The following is a 21,671-nucleotide window of genomic DNA, read 5'->3' as shown; positions in this document are numbered from 1 at the left end:
GCAGAGTCACCAACCCAGAGTCACACAGTCTATGTAAGACAGGATTGAACGTAAGTCTCACAGACCCCAAGCCCAGCACTCTATCTACTACACCCCCACCTGTCTAAAAATCAATAGGTATAAGGTGATGTGAGGGGAAGGCAGTAGCTCCCAGGGGAGGGGGAGGGGAACAGCAGGATACAGAAAGGCCTCCTGTTTAAGATGGTGTTTGAGCTAAGCCTTGAAGGAAGTTAGGGCTTCTGAGAGATAGAAGTGAGGAGGAAGGGCATTCCGGGAATGGAGGATCCATGCAAAGGGGTGGCAGTGGCAAGTGCATTGCTGAGAATGAGAAACAGTAAGGCCTGTTTGCCTACAATAAGGCTGGAAAGAGAATGTTGGAGCCACGTTGTAAAGAGCTTTATATTTATTCCCAAAGGTAATAAGGAATTTATTAAGTAGGGGTGTCATATGGTTAGATTTGGCTTTAGGAAAATTCCTTTGGCAGCAGAAATGGATCCAAGTTAGGGAAGACTCAAAACAGAAAGCATTTCCAGCCATTAGGAAGAATACTCAAAATGGAGGGAGGGAGAGAACAAGCATTTATGAATCATCTACTGAGTACCAGGTGCTGTGATAAGCTCTTTATAAAAATATTATCTCATTTAGTCCTCACAAAAGCCCTGCAAGGTATAGATGTATAATTATCCCCATTTGACAGATAATGAAAGTGAGGCAGGCAGCAGTGAAGTGACTTGCAGTAAGTGCCTGAGGCCAGATTTGAACTCGTTCTTCCTGACTCCAGTGCTCCAGCCACTGTGCCACATAGTTTGTCTGACAGAATAGCTATTAAAAATAGTGTAATAGCTGCCATTTCTATGAGGCTTTGCAGTTTACAGAATGCATCCGTGTGCTTTAGCTCACTGCATCCCTACAATAACAGCTAACATTTACATAGTTTGCAAAGTGCTTTACCTGTATTATTTTTATTGACAACATCCCTGTGAGGTAGGTGTTATTACTATCCCCATTTTACAGAGGAAGAAATTAAGGCAGACAGAGCTTAAGTGACTTGGTCAGGGTCACATTGCTAGTGTCTAAGGCTAGATTTGAACTCAGATCTTCCTGACTGTAAGTCCGTTGTACTGTCTAGCTACCACGACACCCCAATGAGACAGTGGGATATAGGAGGAAAAGAACTGGCCTTGGAGTCATGAAGACCCACATTCAAGTCCTGACACTGCATGACCAGGGGAAAATTATTTAACTTGTTAGTATCCTCAGACACCTTCCTGCATCACAGAGGAAAAATCATGTCTAGACCAAAACAAACAAGGATTTTGTGTGATAGGTAGTACAATTTATTATTATCCTTGATATGTAAGTGAGAAAAATGAGACCAGGCAGACTTAAGTGACTTTTGTAAGGGAGGCTAGCTGCCTGAACTTGAATCTAGGTCTTCTGACTGTCCAGTGCTTTTTCTAGCAGTCAGTGGTGCAAAGTAAATATCTCATGTCAGGTGCCTCATATTAGTCACAAGATTGAAGAATTATAAGGGACCCAGTAGCCACCTAATCCACCCCCTACCCAAGAAGAATTCCCCCTGTAACATATCCAGGCTTTGCACTAAGGACATCCACTGAGAGCTCCTACCTCTCCCTTCCATTTTAGGATAGCACTAATTGTGTCAGATCCACACTTCCACCATCACTGGTTCCAGATTCTGCCCTCTTGGACCAGATAGAATCATCAAGCACACACGTGTGGAGATCTCATGGTTCACTTGATGCTTCTCTCCTGCCCCTCATTCCCCAAACCATCCCTCCAAAGAGAAGTGTTCAATATCTTTATCCTTTTTTGTCCTACCTTCTCCTGAGCTGTAGATTGATTACTGTGGTCCCTGTTCCTTGCTTTGGGCCTGTTTTCTCCTTTCTGCCCACAAAATTGATTATTCTTGGTTGGAACTCCCACTCCCCCAAGCCTTTTTTTTTTGTGTGTGGTTACCCTAGTTATTGAGGTGACAATTGGAATGCCTTATGGGAGTAACTCAGATAAATACTTTTATATTTTTGTTTTAATTTAAGTGCACTATGAAGAGAAACTGACCCAGCCTCTGTTCTTCTCCCACAGATATAATGTGGTCTGATGTGTTCAGTGGATGAAGCTGACAGGAGCCATTTTCTGAGCTGAAATCCTTCTGAAAACATAAACACCAGACTTGAACGTTTGAAGGAAGCCAAAGCCATTTCAAAAGCAGAGTTCTTCTGGATCATTCCCCACATTTTACTGTTCCCCTATCCCCCCAAAAAAACTAAATAAAATAAGACATTGCACACCAAACAGATACTATGGCAAGCAAGAGAAAATCAACAACTCCGTGTATGGTCCGGACATCCCAAGTAGTAGAACAAGAAGGACCTGAGGAGGTTGACAGAGGCAAAGATAAAGAGGTTGGAGCTCCCCAGCCTGACACTGGTAAAGATGGCTGGACCACAGAGCCTGAGAGCTCTTCCAAAGAAAGTGAATTGATGGAGGTGAAGTCAGCAGCAGAGAGCCAATCCAAAAAACTCCAGGGGGGTTACGAATGTAAATACTGCCCATACTCTACACAAAACCTGAATGAGTTCACAGAACACGTGGACATGCAGCATCCCAACGTGATCCTCAACCCACTTTATGTGTGTGCAGAATGTAACTTCACCACCAAAAAGTATGATTCCTTGTCGGACCACAACGCCAAGTTCCACCCTGGGGAGACAAATTTCAAGCTGAAGTTGATTAAACGCAATAACCAAACGGTTTTAGAACAGTCCATCGAAGGATCCAACCATGGTGTGACTGTCAGTGGCAGCAACCTGGGGAGCGGCGACAGTGACCCTGGGATCTCTATGAGTAAGACGCCTATCATGAAACTGGGGAAACCCAAAACTGATGCCAAGAAGGCACCCAGGAAACCAGAAGAAAGTGGTTCTGATAACCACATGGAAGGAAACACCACCACCCGGGTGGTGACAGAGGCTGCCGAGGCTTTCGCAAGGCTTAACGGTATTGAACTACTCCAAGACTCGCTAGGGCACGTGATGCCTTCTGTACAGCTACCACCAAATATTAATCTTGTCCCCAAGGTCCCTGTCCCATTGAATAGTACCAAATACAACTGTGCCCTGGACACCAATGCCACCATGATTAACTCCTTCAACAAGTTCCCTTACCCAACACAAGCAGAACTGTCATGGTTGACAGCCGCCTCCAAACACCCTGAGGAGCACATCAGAATCTGGTTTGCCACACAGCGCTTGAAGCATGGTATAAGCTGGTCTCCAGAAGAGGTAGAAGAGGCAAGGAAAAAGATGTTTAATGGGACAATCCAGTCAGTCCCCCAGACTATCACTGTGTTGCCAGCTCAGTTGGCATCCACCAAGATGTCCCAGCCCATCATCCAGACTGCTTTACCTTGCCAAATCCTTGGCCAGACCAGTCTTGTTCTGACCCAAGTGACTAATGGATCGACAGTTTCATGCTCCCCTATCACGCTTGCTGTCGCGGGGATGACCAATCATGGCCAGAAGAGACCTTTACCAAATCTCCAAGCAGCTCCAGAGCCCAAAAGGGCCCATGTGGCCCAGGTTCCTGAGCCCCCACCAAAGGTAACCCCCACCATACTGCCCCCAACAAATGATAGGAAAAAGACAAAAGAACAGATAGCTGAACTGAAAGCAAGCTTCCTCCAGAGTCAATTCCCTGATGATGCAGAAGTCTACCGGCTCATCGAGGTCACTGGCCTCGCAAGGAGTGACATCAAGAAATGGTTCAGTGATCACAGATATAGGAGCCAAAGGGGCATTGTGCACATCACCAGCGAGTCCCTCGCCAAAGACCAGTTGGCCATTGCAGCTGCCCGGCATGGACGTTCCTACCATGCATACCCAGACTTTGCCCCACAAAAATTCAAAGAGAAAACACAGGGTCAGCTTAAAGTTCTGGAAGATAGTTTCATGAAAAGTTCTTTCCCCACCCAAGGAGAGCTGGATCGACTCAGAACAGAAACCAAGCTGAGCAGGAGAGAAATTGACACCTGGTTTTCAGAGAGGAGAAAGCTTAGGGACAGCATGGAGCAAGCTGTTTTAGACTCCATGGGATCCAGCAAAAAGAGCAAAGAAGCAGTGGTCCCCAATGGTGCTTTATCTCGCCTAGATCAGCTTTCTAGCGCCCAGCTGGCCAGCTCTCTCTCCAGCCCCTCCCCAGCAATGATGAAGAACCAGGAACAAATACACCTCCTGAAGAGTACCTTTGCAAGAACCCAGTGGCCCACCCCACAGGAATATGACCAGTTAGCGGCAAAAACTGGTCTGATCAGAACTGAAATTGTGCGTTGGTTCAAAGAGAACAGATGTTCATTAAAGACTGGAACCTTGAAATGGATTGACCAGTACCAACAGCAACATGCTATGGATGGCCACAGTAATGAGTCCGTCCTGAGAAAGGGAACACCGCACCTCGCTGAAAGCCCAAAGAATGGGGGTGAGATGGTTCAGCAATATTTCAAGGACCACAAAAAGCTGAGTGAAGAAGATTTGGACAAACTGGTGACCAGGGCAAAAGTGGGTTGCGAAAAGACCAAAGACTCCTTGCCGGGCAAGACAACAGAGGCCGCTTCGGACAGATCTGAAGGTAACAGCCGGGATGGTCATGGCAGTGATGAGAATGAGGAGTCTGATGTTGTGGACTGGGTAGAGGTGACGGTTGGGGAGGACGATGGCATCTCAGACTGTACAGATAGCTGGAGTCAAGCAGCACCAGAGGGTCGAGCGGAGTCGACCAATTATGATTCTGATTCTGAAGGTGTAACTGAAGACACTGGCCACGTTTAGACAGGTAATTCAGCCTTGGAAGTAGTAACTTGTCTAAGTCACTCCCAGGCAAAGAGTCAGAGGGAAAGAGAGAAATTGTTTTAGTTACTTTTTTTAAGCAATTGGTATATTTCCATTAGGGAAAATGAATGAGGGAGGCTCTGGGATGTCTCCAGTTTTTAAAATAATGGTTATATACAATATATACATATATATATACATACACATATGTGTGTATATATCGACATATGTGTTGTATACACATATTGCTACATATTTAAATCAATATATAGAGATACAGGGGCAGCTACCTGGCACAGCACATAGAGTGCCTGGTCTGAAGTCAAGAAGACCCCTTTTCCTGAGTTCAGACCCTTACTAGCTGTGTGACCCTGGGCAAGTCATTTAACTCTGTTTGCCTCAGTTTCTTCATCTAAAAAATGATCTAGAGAAGGAAATGGCAAACCACTCCAGTGTCTTTGCCAAGAAGACCCCAAATGGGATCACAAAGAATCGAACACAACTGAAACAACTGACCAACCACAACAATAGAGATATAGTCAGATGTTATATGTCTTACCAGACCTGTGATTTAAATGTGCTTAGTTGCTCTTATGATACATATTTCATGTATGTATATCATAAGAATAAGCATATTTAAAATAAGATATACTATATAATATTCACACACATATGCACATACACCTACATACATATGCAGGGTATCCCAAAAGCATTAGTGCTGTTTTAAGCTATTAAAGCTTTGGAACTCTCTATATTTTACAGACTTGAAATTTAAATATGTTTATTTAATATGCTTGTATAAATGTGTATGCATATCCTTTTTTTTTTTTTTTTACCAGACCAGAGATTTGGATAGATAGCTCTGGTATAAAAGTATATAGGCATATATATACTTTATACCAGACTTATGATTTAAATATAGTTAACATATTGATTGTTATTTAGTTATTAAAATATATTTTCAAATTAATATATAAAACATGATTTTATATATTAAAAGCACGTGTGTGTATATATATGCATATATATGTGTGCACATAAAATACCCATTGTATATACTACTAAAAAACTAGACCATTTATTTCATGAGTGTTAAAAGTTTCCAGGAAAAACACCTCCTATAAATGTAAATTGGTGCCTTCTTTGGAATTTGTAATGTTAAAGAGAGTAAGTGACTTCCCAGGATCACCCAGCCAGCATGTGATGGAGAGAGAACTCATATCTGAGTCTTCCTGTCAGCTAACTCTCTCTCCCTCTCTCCTTCTCACTCGCTCTCTCACTTGCTCTCTTTCTCTATCCCTTTTCTCATCCCTCTCTCCTTCTCTCCCCATCTCTTCACTCCCTCCCCCTCTTTCCCTCTTTTGCCCTCTCCCACTTTCTCTCTCTCCCTCTCTGGACTCCCTCACCATGTTTCTTCCACATATGCATATGCATTAATGCACATACACATGCATGTACATTTCATTAGGGCTGTGGGGGCAGCTAGGTGGTACAGTGGATAGAGCACCAGTGTAGGAGTCAGGAACATCTGAGTTCAAATCTCATCTCAGACCCTTGACACTCACTAACTGTGTGACCTTGGGCAAGTCACTTAACCCCAGCTGCCTCATCCTGGGTCATCTCCAGTCATCCTGAGGAATATCTGGTCACTGGATTCAGATGGCTCTGGAGGAGAAGTGAGGCTGGTGACCTGCACAGCCCTCCCTCACTCAAAGTCAAGTGCAAGTCATGTCATCATTTCTCTGGTGGCATGGTCTTCTTCAGCAATGAAGGACGAACACACACACACAATTAAATTTTATAGCCTTATTTACACGGCTAAGATAATCAGTAGCTGTGGCTTCCATTCACATATGAAGTTAACACTCATCCCCATCTATGATGTCCCTCTTGCCTTCTTTCCTCTTTCATTTTCTAATGGCAGTTGTTAGAATTCATCCTGTATGTATTTTGTGTTGGCCACTGTTAAACAAAAGAATGTGGTTTTTAAGAGTAAGTACCCAGGGTTGTTAGACAGGATTTAAAGTTGTTTCCTTCAACCCAAAATGTTTTTAAAAGACTTAAAGTATTTGAGGTATACTGTGGCATAGATAACAGGGTATGCGCTGTATGTTGTGGTTAAGTAACCATGTTCTACTTTGAATCGGTCCCCCATGACCCTGCAAATCTAGACTATATTGGTGTGATTTAGACCCAGGGAGCCACAAGAGGAGAGGCCTAGGAGGTAACCATAGTTACTAATGTCCATACCCTTCACATAATGGGCCTTCCCATGGAATCAGATCCAGGCTAATGGCTCTCAGCAGGTCAGTGCAGGTGGGGTCCCTTCTGCACCATCGCCAGCTTGATGGTGAATGTAGAGGATACAAAGTGGGAAGAGGAGATGTGCTCACAGATGGAAACTCACCTTCTCTGCAGCCCAGACCCTGTAGGGCTGGCCCAACACTAGGAAGGGGAGAGCTCTTATGGCTGAGCTATTTGGGTCTCTAAATCCCCACATACCTCCCTAAAAGGGAGCCACATCAGTTTAATAGTAAGTGAAGACCTCACACCTTATTTTAAAAAGAAGAGCAGGAATCTCCATGTCAATTTGTATCTAAATGAGGCAGCAGAGATACTCACTTCCCCCTTGATGAATAAAAGCTTGGACAGAATTGAGAAGGAAACCGAGACCTGGAAGCCAGCCGGCAGTCCCGCCCACCCTCCCTTTGCTAGAGCAGTTTAATTAGCAGCCAGCTGGCCAGTCGGAATTGCACTGTTCTCCCTCCTCACTGTCCACCTTCTGGTGAAGGTGCTAATGGATTTAAAGTGAATGAGCCTCAGTGATAGAACCAATGGGGCAGGCACCCAGAAGGGAAAGGATGGGTGAGAACCTGATTCAGGCCTCAGATAGTCCTGAGTTCTTTAAGAATTATTTTTTTTCCCTTCTCAGGCAGTTAAGTTTCATCAGCAGATGCTACTGGGTGTTAGTGATAAATCTCTCTGAGAAAGAGAGACAGTGTTAGCCCAGCCCATAAATCTCCTGAGCAGGGGAAAATGTTTCATCAAAATGAAGTGGTGATTTTTTTCAACAATCGCTAGCCACAAGCATTCTCTCCAACCTCACATCCTCTCAGCTCTGTTCTCCCTGATCCTACATGGAGATTTTTTGTGAAATTAGTTCTACAGCTGCAATTTTCATATATTACTTTAAGATTTGGAAAGTGATCAATAGAGAGATAAATATATCTAGGTACTCTTATCCACATTTTACAGATAAGGAAACTGAGGCAAACAAGGATTATGTGACTTGCCCAGGATCACACATAGGTAGTAAGTATCTGAGCCTAGATTCAAACTCAGGTCCTTTAGGTCCCAGGCCCAGCACTCCAGCCACTGAGCCGCCTAGCTGCCTCTGACAAGATTGCTAGGTAAGATACTAGTCTATATTTGGTCCACCCCTTTCTAAGAAATAAGTAAAATAGCTTTGATAAGTGAATTTAAGGAAACCTTTCTTTTTCATGGCAGGTAGATACAGACATAAAGGCAAACCTAAGTACGTGGAGAAGTATTAAATTGCTCATGACTGGACTGTGCCAGTATAAAACGGATGTGACCACCTAAATTAATTTACTTATTCAGTACCATACCACCAAAACCACTGTAGGTTACTTTGGAAAAATACAAAAATCCACTACAGGTAGAAGTTAGTCCTACATATGCAGATGTTTTGCTCAGCATTGAGGTGTAATACTTATGTCCTGGCCAAGGTACTCACCTCACATGTGAATTCACATAGGCACCCATGGAATCTCAGGGTTCAAAGTGACCTCAGAGACCCTCTAGTCCTACCTGGACTTCCACAGGGTTCGCCTCTACAACATCCCCAGACTTTGTTCAAAAAACTTCCAGGGAAGGGGAATGGAAAGCTCCCAAAGCAGCCCATTTGAGTTTAGGGTTTAGTTTAACAACCCACATTGTTAGGAAACAACTTGGGTCTTCAAACCACATCTGCCTCTGTAGCTCACATACTTTTCTCTTAATGTCAAAAATAGCAGTTTAATCCCCTTCTTCACCCCCCCCCACACACACACACTTCCCACCCCCCCCACACACACACTTCCACCCCATCACCCTCAGAATGCAAGGACAGTGGCCATCATGGTTCCCCACCTTCATATCTTCTTTAGGACAGATATCCCCAGTTCTTTCAGGTAATCCACAAATGGTGGGAACTAAAGACCCTTTGCCATTGTGATAGCCTTCCTGTGGATACCAGAGACCCTTCATCATCCTGTAGCCCTCCTCTTAAGATTATTAATGTCCTTCCTAAAATTTAGTACCCCAAAATGAGCCTCCTGTTCTATCTGGGGTCTGATGAAGGTAAAGAAAAGCAAGGCTTGTCACATCCCTAAGTCCTGGACATTGTGCCTCCTCCCTTCATTCATCTTGCAGATCATGTAAGCTTTTTTTGGCTGCTAAGTCGCAGTGTTAATTCATAGTGATCTAGCAGGCCAGATCTTTTTTCAGATTACTGTCTAGCCAGTACCTTCCCCCATCTTATGCTTATGATGTTGATTTTTTTTTAAACCCAGATGGTAGACTTTATATTTATCCTTATTTAGTTCTATCTTATTAGCTTTGCCTCAGTGTTCTAGCCTGTCAGTACCTTTGGGGATCCTTGCTCTGTCTTTCAGTATTACCTTTCTGTACTAGCAGCTAAGTGATGCAGTAGATAAGGCACTGGGTCTTGAATCTGGAAGACCTGAATTCAAATCCAACCTCAGACACTTATTAGTTGATCTTCATTCCCCTCCAAGTCCTGTTCCTTGACTTTAAAATGATGGGCCCATGCCCAGAACCTCCGTTTCTACCCCAACCCTTTGTGTTTCAGCTTCCTTTTTATGTTGTCTTCCCCCATAGAATGTGAGCCCCTCCCGGGTAGGGACTGCCTTTTTTCTGTGCTTCTTCCCAGCACTTAGTGCTGTGACATAGTAAGTATTTAATCCAAGCTTGTTGCCTTCTATCCTTCGATTTTTACACAGGAAGGAATAGGCCTATTGCATTTTAGGAACTTGCCCATGATCACCACAGTGCTTCTAAGTGTCGGAAGTAAGGTGTAAATTCAGGACTGTGAATACCAAGTCCACTGTCTTTTTCAGTGGGTAGAAGCCACAGAGGGAATGACTCACTAGGAATCTTTAGGAAAAACTTCTAATAATGGGAGTTGTTCAAAAGTGGATTAGGCTATGAGGTTCCTCTTCATTGAAGTACTTCAGGCAGAGGCTGCATGACCATTTGTTGGTAATGTTGTTGGGATTCCTGCTCACATCCAGGTTGGGGTAGATCACCTCTGAGGTCCTTTCCAGCTCTGAGGATTCTACGCCCTAGACTCTTGCCAGTGATCAAAACCAGGCTCCATGGACCATACGCTACTCTATGTCCTTTTTTTGTAAATCAGGACATTTTTTCTTCTCTGCACTGTGGCACCTTGCCTATTTTGCATGATCTTTTCAACAGTAACTAGGTGACCCTCAGTGTCTTGGAATGTAGTTCATTTGGGCCTGTTGATAAATTCATGAAGGGTAGCTAGGGACTCATCATATTCCCTGCTTCTCTTGAGTTCCAACTTTTTTTTTTACTAATTCTTGTTTTGTGCTAATAATCCATAGATCATTCTTCACAGGGAAAACAGAAGTCAAGTCATGTCGATGATGATAACCAATACTGACGTAGTGCGTTAAGAGCTGTGCCTCTACATATGTTATCTCAGTTGTTCCTTAACGATATCCCTGGAAAGTAAGCACCATTACACCTATTAACCCCATTTTACAGTTGAGGAAACTGAGGCAGACAGAGGTTAATGATCCTCTGGTCCAGGATCATAAAGCTAATAAGTTTTGAGGTAGAATTCAAACTCAGGTCTTCCTAATGCCAAGTTCCTTACTCTATCACTGTGCCTCAGTGTCTACATAAGGATGTTGTAATTGTCTCATAAGAGCAGGTAGGTGGCAAAGTGGATAGAGTTTCAGACCTGAAGTCAGGAAAGACTCTTCATGAGTTCAAATCTGGCCTCAGACACTTACTAGTTGTGTGACCCTGAGCAAGTCTCACTTCACCCTGTTTGCCTCAGTTTCCTCAGCTGTCAAATTAACTGGAGAAGAAAATGGCAAACTTTTTCTGTGTCTTTGTCAAGAAAACCCCAAATGGGGTCACTGAGAGTCAAACATGACCAAAATAATTAAACGACAACAAAAAATTGTCCATGCTGAAGAGTGATGGTTCACCTATAATCTTTTCCTCATATACACACCCTCTTTGTTCTCAGAATTTCTTATCAATCTCAGCTCATTTGAAGCATCGGGACTCTTAACGCTATTCTGAAAGCACCATACCACACTTCCGTATGCCCCTTCGTTAATGAGTTGCCTGTACATCCATGTTATTTTCTGTAGACAGCTCTCCTTTCCACCTCAGGAGAATTACTTCCTTTTGGGTATTCAGAATTTCCTTCTTGAGAACTTCCCATCCATCTTGGGCTGACTTTCCCCATAGAATTTTAGTCCATGGGATCTAACAGAGCCTTTCCCCTGAATCCTTGAGTATCTGCTTCCTTACATTCTAGGCTATATATTTAGACCTATGCCCAGCTTTCTTTACCTTCCCTATCCCCAATTCTAAGAAGGAAAAGAAGTAAATGATAAAAGGAAGTAATTCCTAACAATTTGACCTATCCATTAGTAAAATAGGCTTTCTCAGGATATCCTGGGTTTATGTAGATAACTGTATCATCTTGGTGATGATGTAAAAGAAATTCTCATTCAATAAATTACAAAGTCCTTTTGAAAAGAATTTCCATTGAGGTTGGGCTCAGTGACTTCTGAAGTGACCACCACCTTGAATTCAGATCTTTCTGCTGCTTAAATCTAGGTATTCTTTTTTCCCTATACCATCTTTTAAAAAAAAATGGTCTTTTGATCCTCGAAGCAATTCTGTGAGATAAATAGGACAAATATTATCCTCCTCATTCTGCAGAGACTGAAATTGAGATGGATAACGATGGGTCATTGGCTCAGTGTACCAAGAGTCAGGAGTCCCTGATCTCAACTTGCCTCAGGCAGTTGATTTACCAAATTTCTCTGGGACTCAGTTTCCTTGTCTATAAAAATAAATGAGGGTGACAAGCTGATATCTGAAGTCCTTTCCAGTTCTGATGTTTTGTAATTCTAAATTCTTAACAGCTCTGTGACTGTGAGATTTGTATCCATAGACATGACCCCTAGACCATGTTTAAAGTTAGGGAGACTTTGAAAGAAATATTTCTTCCTCCAAAAGAGTTTGTGGGGAGCATTGAAATTTTAGGCACAGTAATGGATACAGAAAAGATTTCAAAGAAACATGACTCCTCCATGCCCTCCTTTTGTTAGCTCTGGACAACATGAAGCTCCCTCTTTCCCTCCCATCCTTACCCATTCCCTTGGGTCTTCTCCCCAAAGGTTTGCCACAAGTAAGAAAGTGGGCTTGGAGACCGTCTGTCTCTGCTTTCTGGGCTCTCTCCTTCTTGCTGGTACCTGACTTCAGATACAAACTAAGCAGTTCCCAAGAACTCTGAGAACACCTTCCCTTGTGGTTATGTTCCATCCAAGTGCCTGGACTCTGATATCTGCCTTTTAAGCCACCCAGCAGGATCCTTTTTGAACGGCAGGAAGGATACTAGGTGAGATGGGTCAGGGACCTCTGCTCATATGTTTGTTTAGATCTGCAGCTTGGAACTTGGGCCTCTTAAGGGGAAAATCTGGCCTATTTAGGAGTTTAGGTTTGGCTTTTATGTATTTTTTGTTTGTTTTTTATACCACCCATTCTGTTGCCTCTGATCTAGGGACAGGTGCTACTAATTTAATTCACTTTCCCCTGAATCATTTATTAAAGGAGAGTGGGTCATACTAAATAATCTGAGGATCTCAGATGCCAACATGGTATCTGGGAGGAGAAGTAGCATTGTAATAGATGGCATGAACGTGGGAGGAGGTGGCCCACAGAGAGCAGACCAACCATAGAGGCAATTATAGTGGGAGGGAAGGGAACCCCTCATCTGACACCTGCCTCTTTTGCTCATTCTTGAGAACCCTCTTTTCCCCTCAGTCAGGGCCCATGTCAGTATCTGAGGCAAAGTCCTATTCTCTGTGCCCTAGTCACACCTCTGCTTATGGGGGAAATAAAAGTGGACTAGGGACAGCACAGTGGATACAACACTGGGCCGGGAGTCAGGCAGACCTGAGTTCAAATCTGCCCTCAGACACTAGCTGTGTGTCCCTTAACCTCTGCCTCAGCTTCCTCATCTTTAAAATGAGGATAATAATGGCACCCACTTTCCAGGGTTATGATGAGGACCAGATGTGATAATAATTATGAAGCACTTAGCACATGGCTATATAAATGTTATGTAGCGATTACATACGTTATGATTAATTTAACATACTTCTCATATGTTATTATATATTGCTGTTACTATTATTATTATTAATTTCTAGAAAGTAGGCCCCACACCCTGGTAGCTCTGTGGCCTTGGGTAGTGCGTTTAAGCTTCAGTTTGCCCATCTGTAGAGTGGGGATCATAATGTTTATACTATTTCTCCAAAGGGCTTGCTGTGAAGGCCAAATGAAATAATGTCATGTAATGTGAAGACACACAAAATTCAGCTCTAGCAATGGAAGCTGCTGCTGTTAGATAAGGAAGGCCAGCTCTCCCGGGGCCTCTGCCCCCCCCCCCATCCCATCAGTCCCCTCCCAGGCTCCTGCCCAGGCCCATGCTTCCAGGGTGGGAACAGATGTCTTCCTCTTTCTGGATGTGGTTGTGGGTGCTCCGGGGAGTCCCCCCAACCCTTCCAGCCCCTTGTCCACCTCCCCCACACCTGTGGCTCCTGACTCATTCACTGTTGCTCCCTTAAGGAAGCTCGCAGAAGAAACACAGCCCAAATCCTGAGACTCAGGGGCGTATCTGTTAATGCACCAGATTACCCACAAACATCATCTGTGAAAAAAAATAAAAGCTCCCCATTCCAGACATAGTTTCTCCCCTGCCTCCCTTTTGACCTTCTGATCGGGTAAACAGAGAGCCCTTTTCAGCTTTTTTCTTTGCTAGCTTGCAGGATGGGAAGATAGTGTTTGTTTCAGACCATGTACAATGAGACAGAAAACCTAAAAGTGTACTCACTTGCCAGATGGAGAGGGGGCTGTGCATTGAGCACCATCCAGAAAGGGAAAATGAGATTTTTCTAATCAGTTTGCAAAAAGATAGATTTCAGGGTGACTTTTGCTTAGCCGTGGGCACGTATGTATTTGGGTGGTTCAGGAAGGGGGTGGAGAGATGCATGTGCAAAAACTGAGCAAACTACCTTTTAAAACTTCAGAGTAACTTATATTTCTTATATTTATATGGGTTTTACCATTGTCAGGAGGGATGGGGAACCCGTGCCTAGGACTTTTACCAACACTGTCTGAAGTAGAGTTCTATGAATGTCAGAATTAGAAGGGGCCTTTAGGTTCATCTAAGTAAATCAGGGATTCTTAACCTGAGTTCCTTGACCTGGTTTTGTGTTATTGTTTTTCACTATTTTAATGACCATATTCCAATATAATTAGTTTCTTTTATAATCAGTCCTGTGTTTTATTCATTTAAAAGCATTACTCTGAAAAGGGGTTCATAGCCTTTGCCAGATTCCCCAAGGAGGCCAAGACACCAGAAAGGTTAAAAACCCCTGCCCTAATGCAGTCCCCATGCCTGAACATGAATGCCGGATACAATCTGATCTTGAAAAGAACCTTTAGATCAGAAAATCATAACCCTTTTTCTCCACATCATGGACCCCTTTGGCAGACTGTGTGAAGCCTGTTCTCAGAATACTATTTTTAAAGGCCTAAAATGAAATACATAGAATTACAAAGAAAACCAATTATATTGAAATACAGTTATCAAAAACATTTTTAGCAAGTTTGTACATCCTAGATTAAGAGGCCCCTGCTTTTGGCTGATTTTTTGCATGCATACATTGGCCTTGGGATCATTTACTTTATTTAGCCTAGTGGTGGGAAGACATAGTGACCTGGCCCCCTGTGGAAACTTAGCCTCATTTCATAGAGTCATGAAATTTTTTGAGATATAGTCCAGCTTCTGATGCCTCATCATAATATAGAGATGACTCCTAGATAGTCACTGGCTGCATTGGTGAAGTATAAGCCCTGACAGGTACTGCCATGCTGGAAAGGCTTTAGTTATGGCCCCTGTAACAGGTCAGATCTGTTTTCCTGAGAACCAGGCTAGTTAGCTAAAGTGGGGAGGCCCCTCATCAGTAGACTGGCCACATGATGATGAATTTTGGAGGGAGCCACAGAACAGAGAAAAGCAAAAGATGACCTTCATTCCATTCCTGAGGTGAGGGTGGGATCCCGATGCGGAGATGAACAGAGGGTGCTGACAATCACAATTTTTAAGCTACCAATAAATTTTCATTTGATTATTTGCATTTTAAACATCCTTGTCCGACAAGTGGACAAGTGGAGGAACTGAGTCCTATCGAGCTTGTCTTTCTTGCTGTAAATGAAACCAGGAGAAAGAAAGAAATGACAGTGAATGGATTGCAAATTCACAGGCCCCTGGAGCAGCAAAGAAAGGAGGCGGCACATTGGGTCTTCTGTGCCCAAAGACTGCAGCATGATCTCACTGCACTGGATCATCAGATAATGCAGGATGAAATATAAGTATTTGAAAAAAGAGAGAGAGAGAGAGAGACCTCCGTGAAAATAACTGCAGCGTATGCCCTGATATCAATTGCTAAGAATGAAGCGGTAGAGAAATTCTAGGAAGACCTTGGTAAAATCCTCCAAATCAAACTTAATTTGCATTCTGATACTTGCTGACTTTAGTGGGAAGTTAGAAAAAGGTGAAGATGGGGAAAAATATATTGGGAGAGGCTGGTTCAGGAAGAAGGAATGAAAACGGCAAAGATTTGGATGTTACGCTAAAGCTCCATGATCATGAACATTTTCTCCAATAAAAGAATTTAGTGCTGCACATCATGAGCAGTCAGTCAGCGTTTGTTAAACACCTGTTGTGTGCCAGTACTGTACTGAGTGCTGAGACTACAGAAGAAGCAAAAGACAGCCCCTCCCTTCAAGGAGCTCCTAACCTAATGAGAGAGCTCTGTAGATGGAGGGAGCTCCCAAGGAGATGAAGTCATGTCCTGAGGTCGCTCAAAGGGAGTCTGGATTCTGGAACACTGATTCTGGAATCAGGGGACTTGGCTTCATAGTCCCTTCCCCTCCTCCTGTCACATCTAACCTCCCCATACCTCACTTTCTTTATCTGTAAAATGAGGAGATCAAACTTGATGACCTCATAGGACTCACCAGCTCTGGATCTATGGTACTTGGAGGGAAGTCGTCCAGTCTAGAGGCAGCTAGGTGGTCCAGTGGGTAGAGTACTGGGCTTGAAGTCAGGAAAACCCAAGTTTAAATCTGGCCTCAAGCACTTACTGTGTGACGCTGGGTAAGTCACTTAACCCTGTTTGCCTTAGTTTCCTCATGTGTAAAATAGGGGTAATAATGGCACCTATTTCCCAGAGTTCTTCTGAGGATCAGACAATATTTGTAAAGTGACAGTGCGTGGTACATTTTGTTATTGTTCAGTCGTGTCCAACTCTTCATGACCCCATTTGGGGTTGTCTTGCCAAAGATATTGGAATGGCTTACTATTTCCTTCTTCAGCTCATTTTACAGGTGAGGAAACTGAGGCAAACAGGGTAAAGCGACCTACCCAGGGTCACAGAGTATCTGAGGGTAGATTTGAACTCAGGAATCTGTCTTCCTGACTCCAGGCCCTGTGATCTATCCACTGTACTACCTAGCTGCCCCTGCCTGGCACGTAGTAGGTGTCATATAAATGCTTGTTACCCTCCCCCCCTTATCCAAACCATACCCAATCAGGAATGTCCTCTATGACAGAGACAGCAGACACACCCTACAACACTGTTCAAACCAGATTAAAATGTAATTGGGAAATAACAAAATAATTTTTAAAAAAACACAATAGATGAGGAAACTGAGTTGCATAAGAGTAAAGATCATCCCTCTTTAGTGATAGGATATCAGAACAGGGGCTTGATCTCAAGTCTTCTGGTTCTAAACCCAGTGTTCTTGGCATCCTACCACACCTTGTTCCTCCAGTGTTGTACTTTGAACTGGCCATTCCCTGACAAGAGATACTTTAATGAGTGGTTTTACTTTGGAACTAAACAGAATGGGGTAGAATGACTCCAGAGGCCATGCTCAGCTAGTGTAGCTGCATTGTGAGCTTCAGAAAATAGCACAAGTTATTTTTACCTACACACATAATGGACCCCACAGACCCTCTTTTGCTAGTAATGCACCATATGCGAACACTCTTTGTCAGCTGTATGGTTTTGTAGACATTCCTGATATGATGTAAGGTAAAATTATTTCTCAAACCTAATAACCAGTCTGAGTTGTGACACATTGCCGAATAATTTTCACTTAACCTCTGATACAGGAAACCATAAATAGAACCTAATAAAAACTAACCACGTATGCAATATCCCTCAGCCAACTTTATTGTTTTTCCCTTTACTACTATTGTCCCACAGTCCCAGAAAACCTTCCTTTATAACAATGGCAGACAGGTAAGCTAAACCTAATCTGTTAGCGTATACACCATTCTGCACCCATAGTCTGCCCTATCTCCACAGACAAGAAAGTTCTTTGAAACCAAAGCTGGGCCTTTTATCGAATCTGATTTCTGGTGTATTTTCATTTTTGTCACTACAGTGTCTGTTCGGTTTCCTCATTCACGTATACCTATTCCAGTTTTCCCTGTGTTTCCCTGAATTCCTCCTGTGTCATCTTCTCCTTCTCCTCCGCCTTCTTCTTCCACTGCCGCTACTAATACTACTGCTGCTGCTGCTACTACTGCCAGGGTTAAGGGACTTGCCCAGGGTCACACAAGCTAGTAAGTGTCAGAAGCTGAATTTGAACTCAGGTCCTCCTAACTCCAAAGCTGCCACCTCGCTGTTCCTTGTGTTATTTCTTATAGTGCACTAATAGCCTGTTGCATTCTTAGACCACAATTTTTTCAGCTATTCCTCAAACAAAAGTACGCAGTTTGTGTCCAATTTTTTACTACGCTAGAAAATGCAGCTATAACTATTGTGCTAGATGTGGGACTCTGGCCTCCTTGCAATATATGCTCAATAGATGTATCACTAGATCAAAGTGTCTAATAATAACAAACATTTACATAGTTCATTAAAGTTTGCAAGCCTGAACTGTAACACTTTACATGTGTTTGATCCTCAAAAATACCCCTGAGAGAGCGGTGTTTTATTATCCCCATTTTACAAATGAGGAAACTGCTAGTAAGTAAGCTGGTTAAGTAAGTGAGAGAAGATTTGAACTCAGGTCTTCCTAATTTCACATCCAGAACTGTGTCCGCTAGGACACCCTGACATGTAAACAGTTCAGTTAGGTTTCTTTAGAATTCCACAATTTTTCCAGAACAGTTGTATCAGCTTAATAACTTCACTAGTAGTGTACTGATGTGCCTGCCTTCTCACAGCCCCTCCAACTCTTTCTGTCTTTTACCATCTTCTCTAAACACTAATCTCCTTTAAGTGAATAATCTCAACACCCTTGGTCCTTCCTCGAAATCTTCGTTTTACCTACTTGCCCCAGCTCTACTGGAAGTGAGAAAAGGCAGCAAACTCTGGTCAGAAAGGCAATCAGAAAAAGAAAAGATGAGGAGCCACCAAGAACCCAGTATTCTCTACATTATAAATTGCCCAACACAAACTGGGCTTCAGCCATTGAATTTAATTCAATTTAAGTGCCTCCTTTGGGCAACTTACTAGGAATATAGAGTTAAAATATAGCCTAGTACAATAAACATTAAATGCCACTGCGTCCAATTATAAGGTTTTAAAGTGATTTTTTGGGTAAAGACCATGTTACATTGTGCTTCTTTTGACACTATAACACTATCAAATGAGAGGTGTATTAGTTAGCAAACAAAATGAGAGGGAAAGAAGACTACAAGCATTTATTAAACATCTACTATGTGCCAGCAACTATGGTCAGTGCTTTATAAATGTCATTTCATCCTCCCAATAACCTTGAGAGGGAGATGCTAATGTTATCTTCATTTTACAGCTGAGGGAATTGAGAGGGACAGAGGCTATGACTTGCCCAGGTCACTCAGCCAGTAAGTGAGGCCAGATTTGAACTTAGTTCTTCCTGACTCCAGACCCTGTACTGTATCCCCTAGCTCTCAGGTTCTATTGATTCCCTTCATTAAGTGATTTAACCTCTCTGGGCCTCATTTTCCTTATCCATGCAGTGAGTGGACTTGGATTAGATAACTTCAAAAGGTCCCTTTCAACTAATCTATGATTGTGATCCAAGATCATGTTGAATTCTGTCATCCAGGCTGTACCTTCCCATCTTTGTTGTTTTTTCAGTTGTGCCTGATTCTCTTTTTACCTCATTTAGAGTTTTTCTTGGCAGAGATACTGGACTGGTTTGCCATTTCCTTCTCCAGTTCATTTTACAGAGGAGGAAACTGAGGCAAACAGAGTGAAGTGACTTGCCCAGAGCCTCACATCTCGTTAGTGTCTGAGGCCAGATTTAAGCTCAGAAAGAGGAGTCATCCTGACTCCAGGCCTGGCTATCCACTGTGCTACCCAGCTGCCCATTATTATTGTTAGAACTATGCAGAAGTGGAATGAGTTGCCTTGGGAATTTGTGGGGTTTTTCTTCCTTCACTAGAAGTCTTCAAGTGAAAGCTAGATAGATAATGTCTTAGAAAGGATGTATATTCAAATACAGTTTGGTCCAGATGGCCTCAGAGGTTCCTTCTAAACTCTGATGCTATGAAAAATCTGAATACTGTTTTGTTTTCCTATCCCCAGGAAGAATCTGCAAGTGGTCCAGTTTGGAAGATCAGCTAAGAGACTTTCATAACTCGTGAATGATGGACATCTCACTGATACTTTATACTTGTGTTTCCCTTTCAGATAAACCAGTCAGACCTATTATTCCGATCATTAGTGGGGCTCTGTCTGTGAAGAGAGCAGAGAACTTCACTCTTCCTGCATTTGGACAAGATCACCAAGGACCGCTGACTCCAAGTTGAGTTGCCCAGGGGGTCTGCGTTTCCATGGCCTCCACTCCCATAGGAGCACTCTTCGGATGGAATTGTTCATAGTGCCAAAGTCCTACTACTGCATTTTCAAAGGGTCCTTGTAAATAGATTGCTCCTCCCTTTTCTGCCCTCCCGCCTCACCCCACTCTCATGCCTCCAACCTCTTGCGATACTGGAATTGATTTGTACAACGTGGCCATTTTGTTACCTTTTTAAATCGGCTCCAGTTGCTTTTACAGATCATATGCTTGCAAGGTTTTTGGGGGGAGGCTGGTAATGTGTGCTTTTTTTTGGCTTTTTTTTTCCTCTTTTTTCTTGGTTTTTGTTTTTAGAATTAGCAACCACTATATCTGCATCTGGGTTTTGGAGGGATTCTCATGATTTTGTTTCATTTTTTAGACCTAGTTTGGAATGGGAGGAGATTTTCCAATGGGGTGTGCAGGGAAATCTCCTTTTAGTTTACCCCAGAGGTGGCTTGTAATCAGAGCAACCTCAAACCCAGTCCTAGCCCCCTTTCCTTCCCAGCTGTTTGCATGGGACTCCCTGCTGTAAGCCCTGCATAAAAGGCTTTCTGCACTGCTGGGAGCGGGGGCTGATTGCCTAACTACTGTATGTCCCCAGCCAAGCTCTTGGCCCAAGAGCTGCATGGCATGCACCTGTCCTTTTTAAGCACCTTTTTATATAAAAGGAGGAAGGGCTCCAATGTTTCTTAGGATTTTTTTTTCTAAGATGGAATTCATCATACATGAATGGTACCAAGATGAATGGAGGAAAAACTCCAGTGTTTCTTAGGATTTTTTTTTTTTCAAAGATGGAATTTATACCTGGATGGTACCAAGATGAACTGTTTGGGGTCTTGTTTTATCTTAACTGCCTTTTTGTGGGTTTGATAATTGACAAGATCTCTGCATAAGCCTTCACCGTTATTATTTTTTTAAGCAATTTTAGATCCCTGAGTGCACTTTTTTCAAATGCCCCTAACTTGGAAAAATAAAATGAAAGATATCTCATGTAAATGTTGCAGTACGAATAATTGTGTTGGCAAACTTACCCCCACCTACACCCCCTACTTCAGCACACCGCACAAATCAGAACGTCTAGGGAGTGTGGATAAAACCAACTTTTATAACTTGTTGCTCATTTGTTGTTACTCAATAAAACAGATTAAACATTTTTATAACTTTTTCCTCTGCTTCTTTTCTTTATTTTATTCTGTTACTGCCAGTAGGATCCCTTAGATCAGGGACTTGGGTGTTTTCTCCCCTACTGGACCAGGCTTGCTAAGTTCAGAGGTGACCATTAAATTGGCCATAGAGGGATGAACATTTTGGCCAGAGTGACTCCTAAAGGCAGGACAAGCAAGTCATAACTGTTGGGGTCTCTCCAAGTCTTATAAGGAAGTTTCCACACTGGTGAATTCATAAGGAAGGGCTGGGGGACATAATAGCCCACTCCAGGTATTTAAAGGGTCACATAGAAGAAGTATTAGACTTCAGTTTGACCCCCAGATCAGAACTAGGAGCAATGGATAGACATTACCAGGAGACAGATTTAGCCTTGTCGGGAAGAAAATCCGAAAGAGGAGATCCAACCCAAAGTGGAATAGAAATAAAGGGCTCCCTTAGATTGAATGT

At 42.9% G+C, this 21,671-nt stretch overlaps 1 protein-coding gene across 6 annotated transcripts in view; it reads left to right on the top strand.

The window, feature by feature from the left end:
- Positions 1 to 21,222, top strand: part of ZHX2 (zinc fingers and homeoboxes 2) — a 215,556-nt gene extending 194,334 nt beyond the window's left edge. For 5 of the 6 annotated variants that reach the window (XM_072603179.1, XM_072603181.1, XM_072603178.1 and 2 more), the window contains 2 exons: positions 2,107 to 4,851; positions 19,910 to 21,222. In XM_072603179.1, coding sequence (XP_072459280.1) covers positions 2,325 to 4,847 — 2,523 coding nt within the window. In that variant the 5' untranslated portion in view covers positions 2,107 to 2,324 and the 3' untranslated portion in view covers positions 4,848 to 4,851; positions 19,910 to 21,222. The remainder of the gene's footprint in view (positions 1 to 2,106; positions 4,852 to 19,909) is intronic. The other variant, XM_072603184.1, reaches the window with a different exon arrangement.
- The last annotated feature ends 449 nt before the right edge of the window (positions 21,223 to 21,671 follow it).

The sequence above is a fragment of the Notamacropus eugenii genome, chromosome 4 (assembly GCF_028372415.1).
Source record: "Notamacropus eugenii isolate mMacEug1 chromosome 4, mMacEug1.pri_v2, whole genome shotgun sequence".
Taxonomy (NCBI): Eukaryota; Metazoa; Chordata; class Mammalia; order Diprotodontia; family Macropodidae; genus Notamacropus; species Notamacropus eugenii.
Note: the sequence above shows the minus strand (reverse complement) of the source record. Positions and strands in the feature narration are given on the sequence as shown.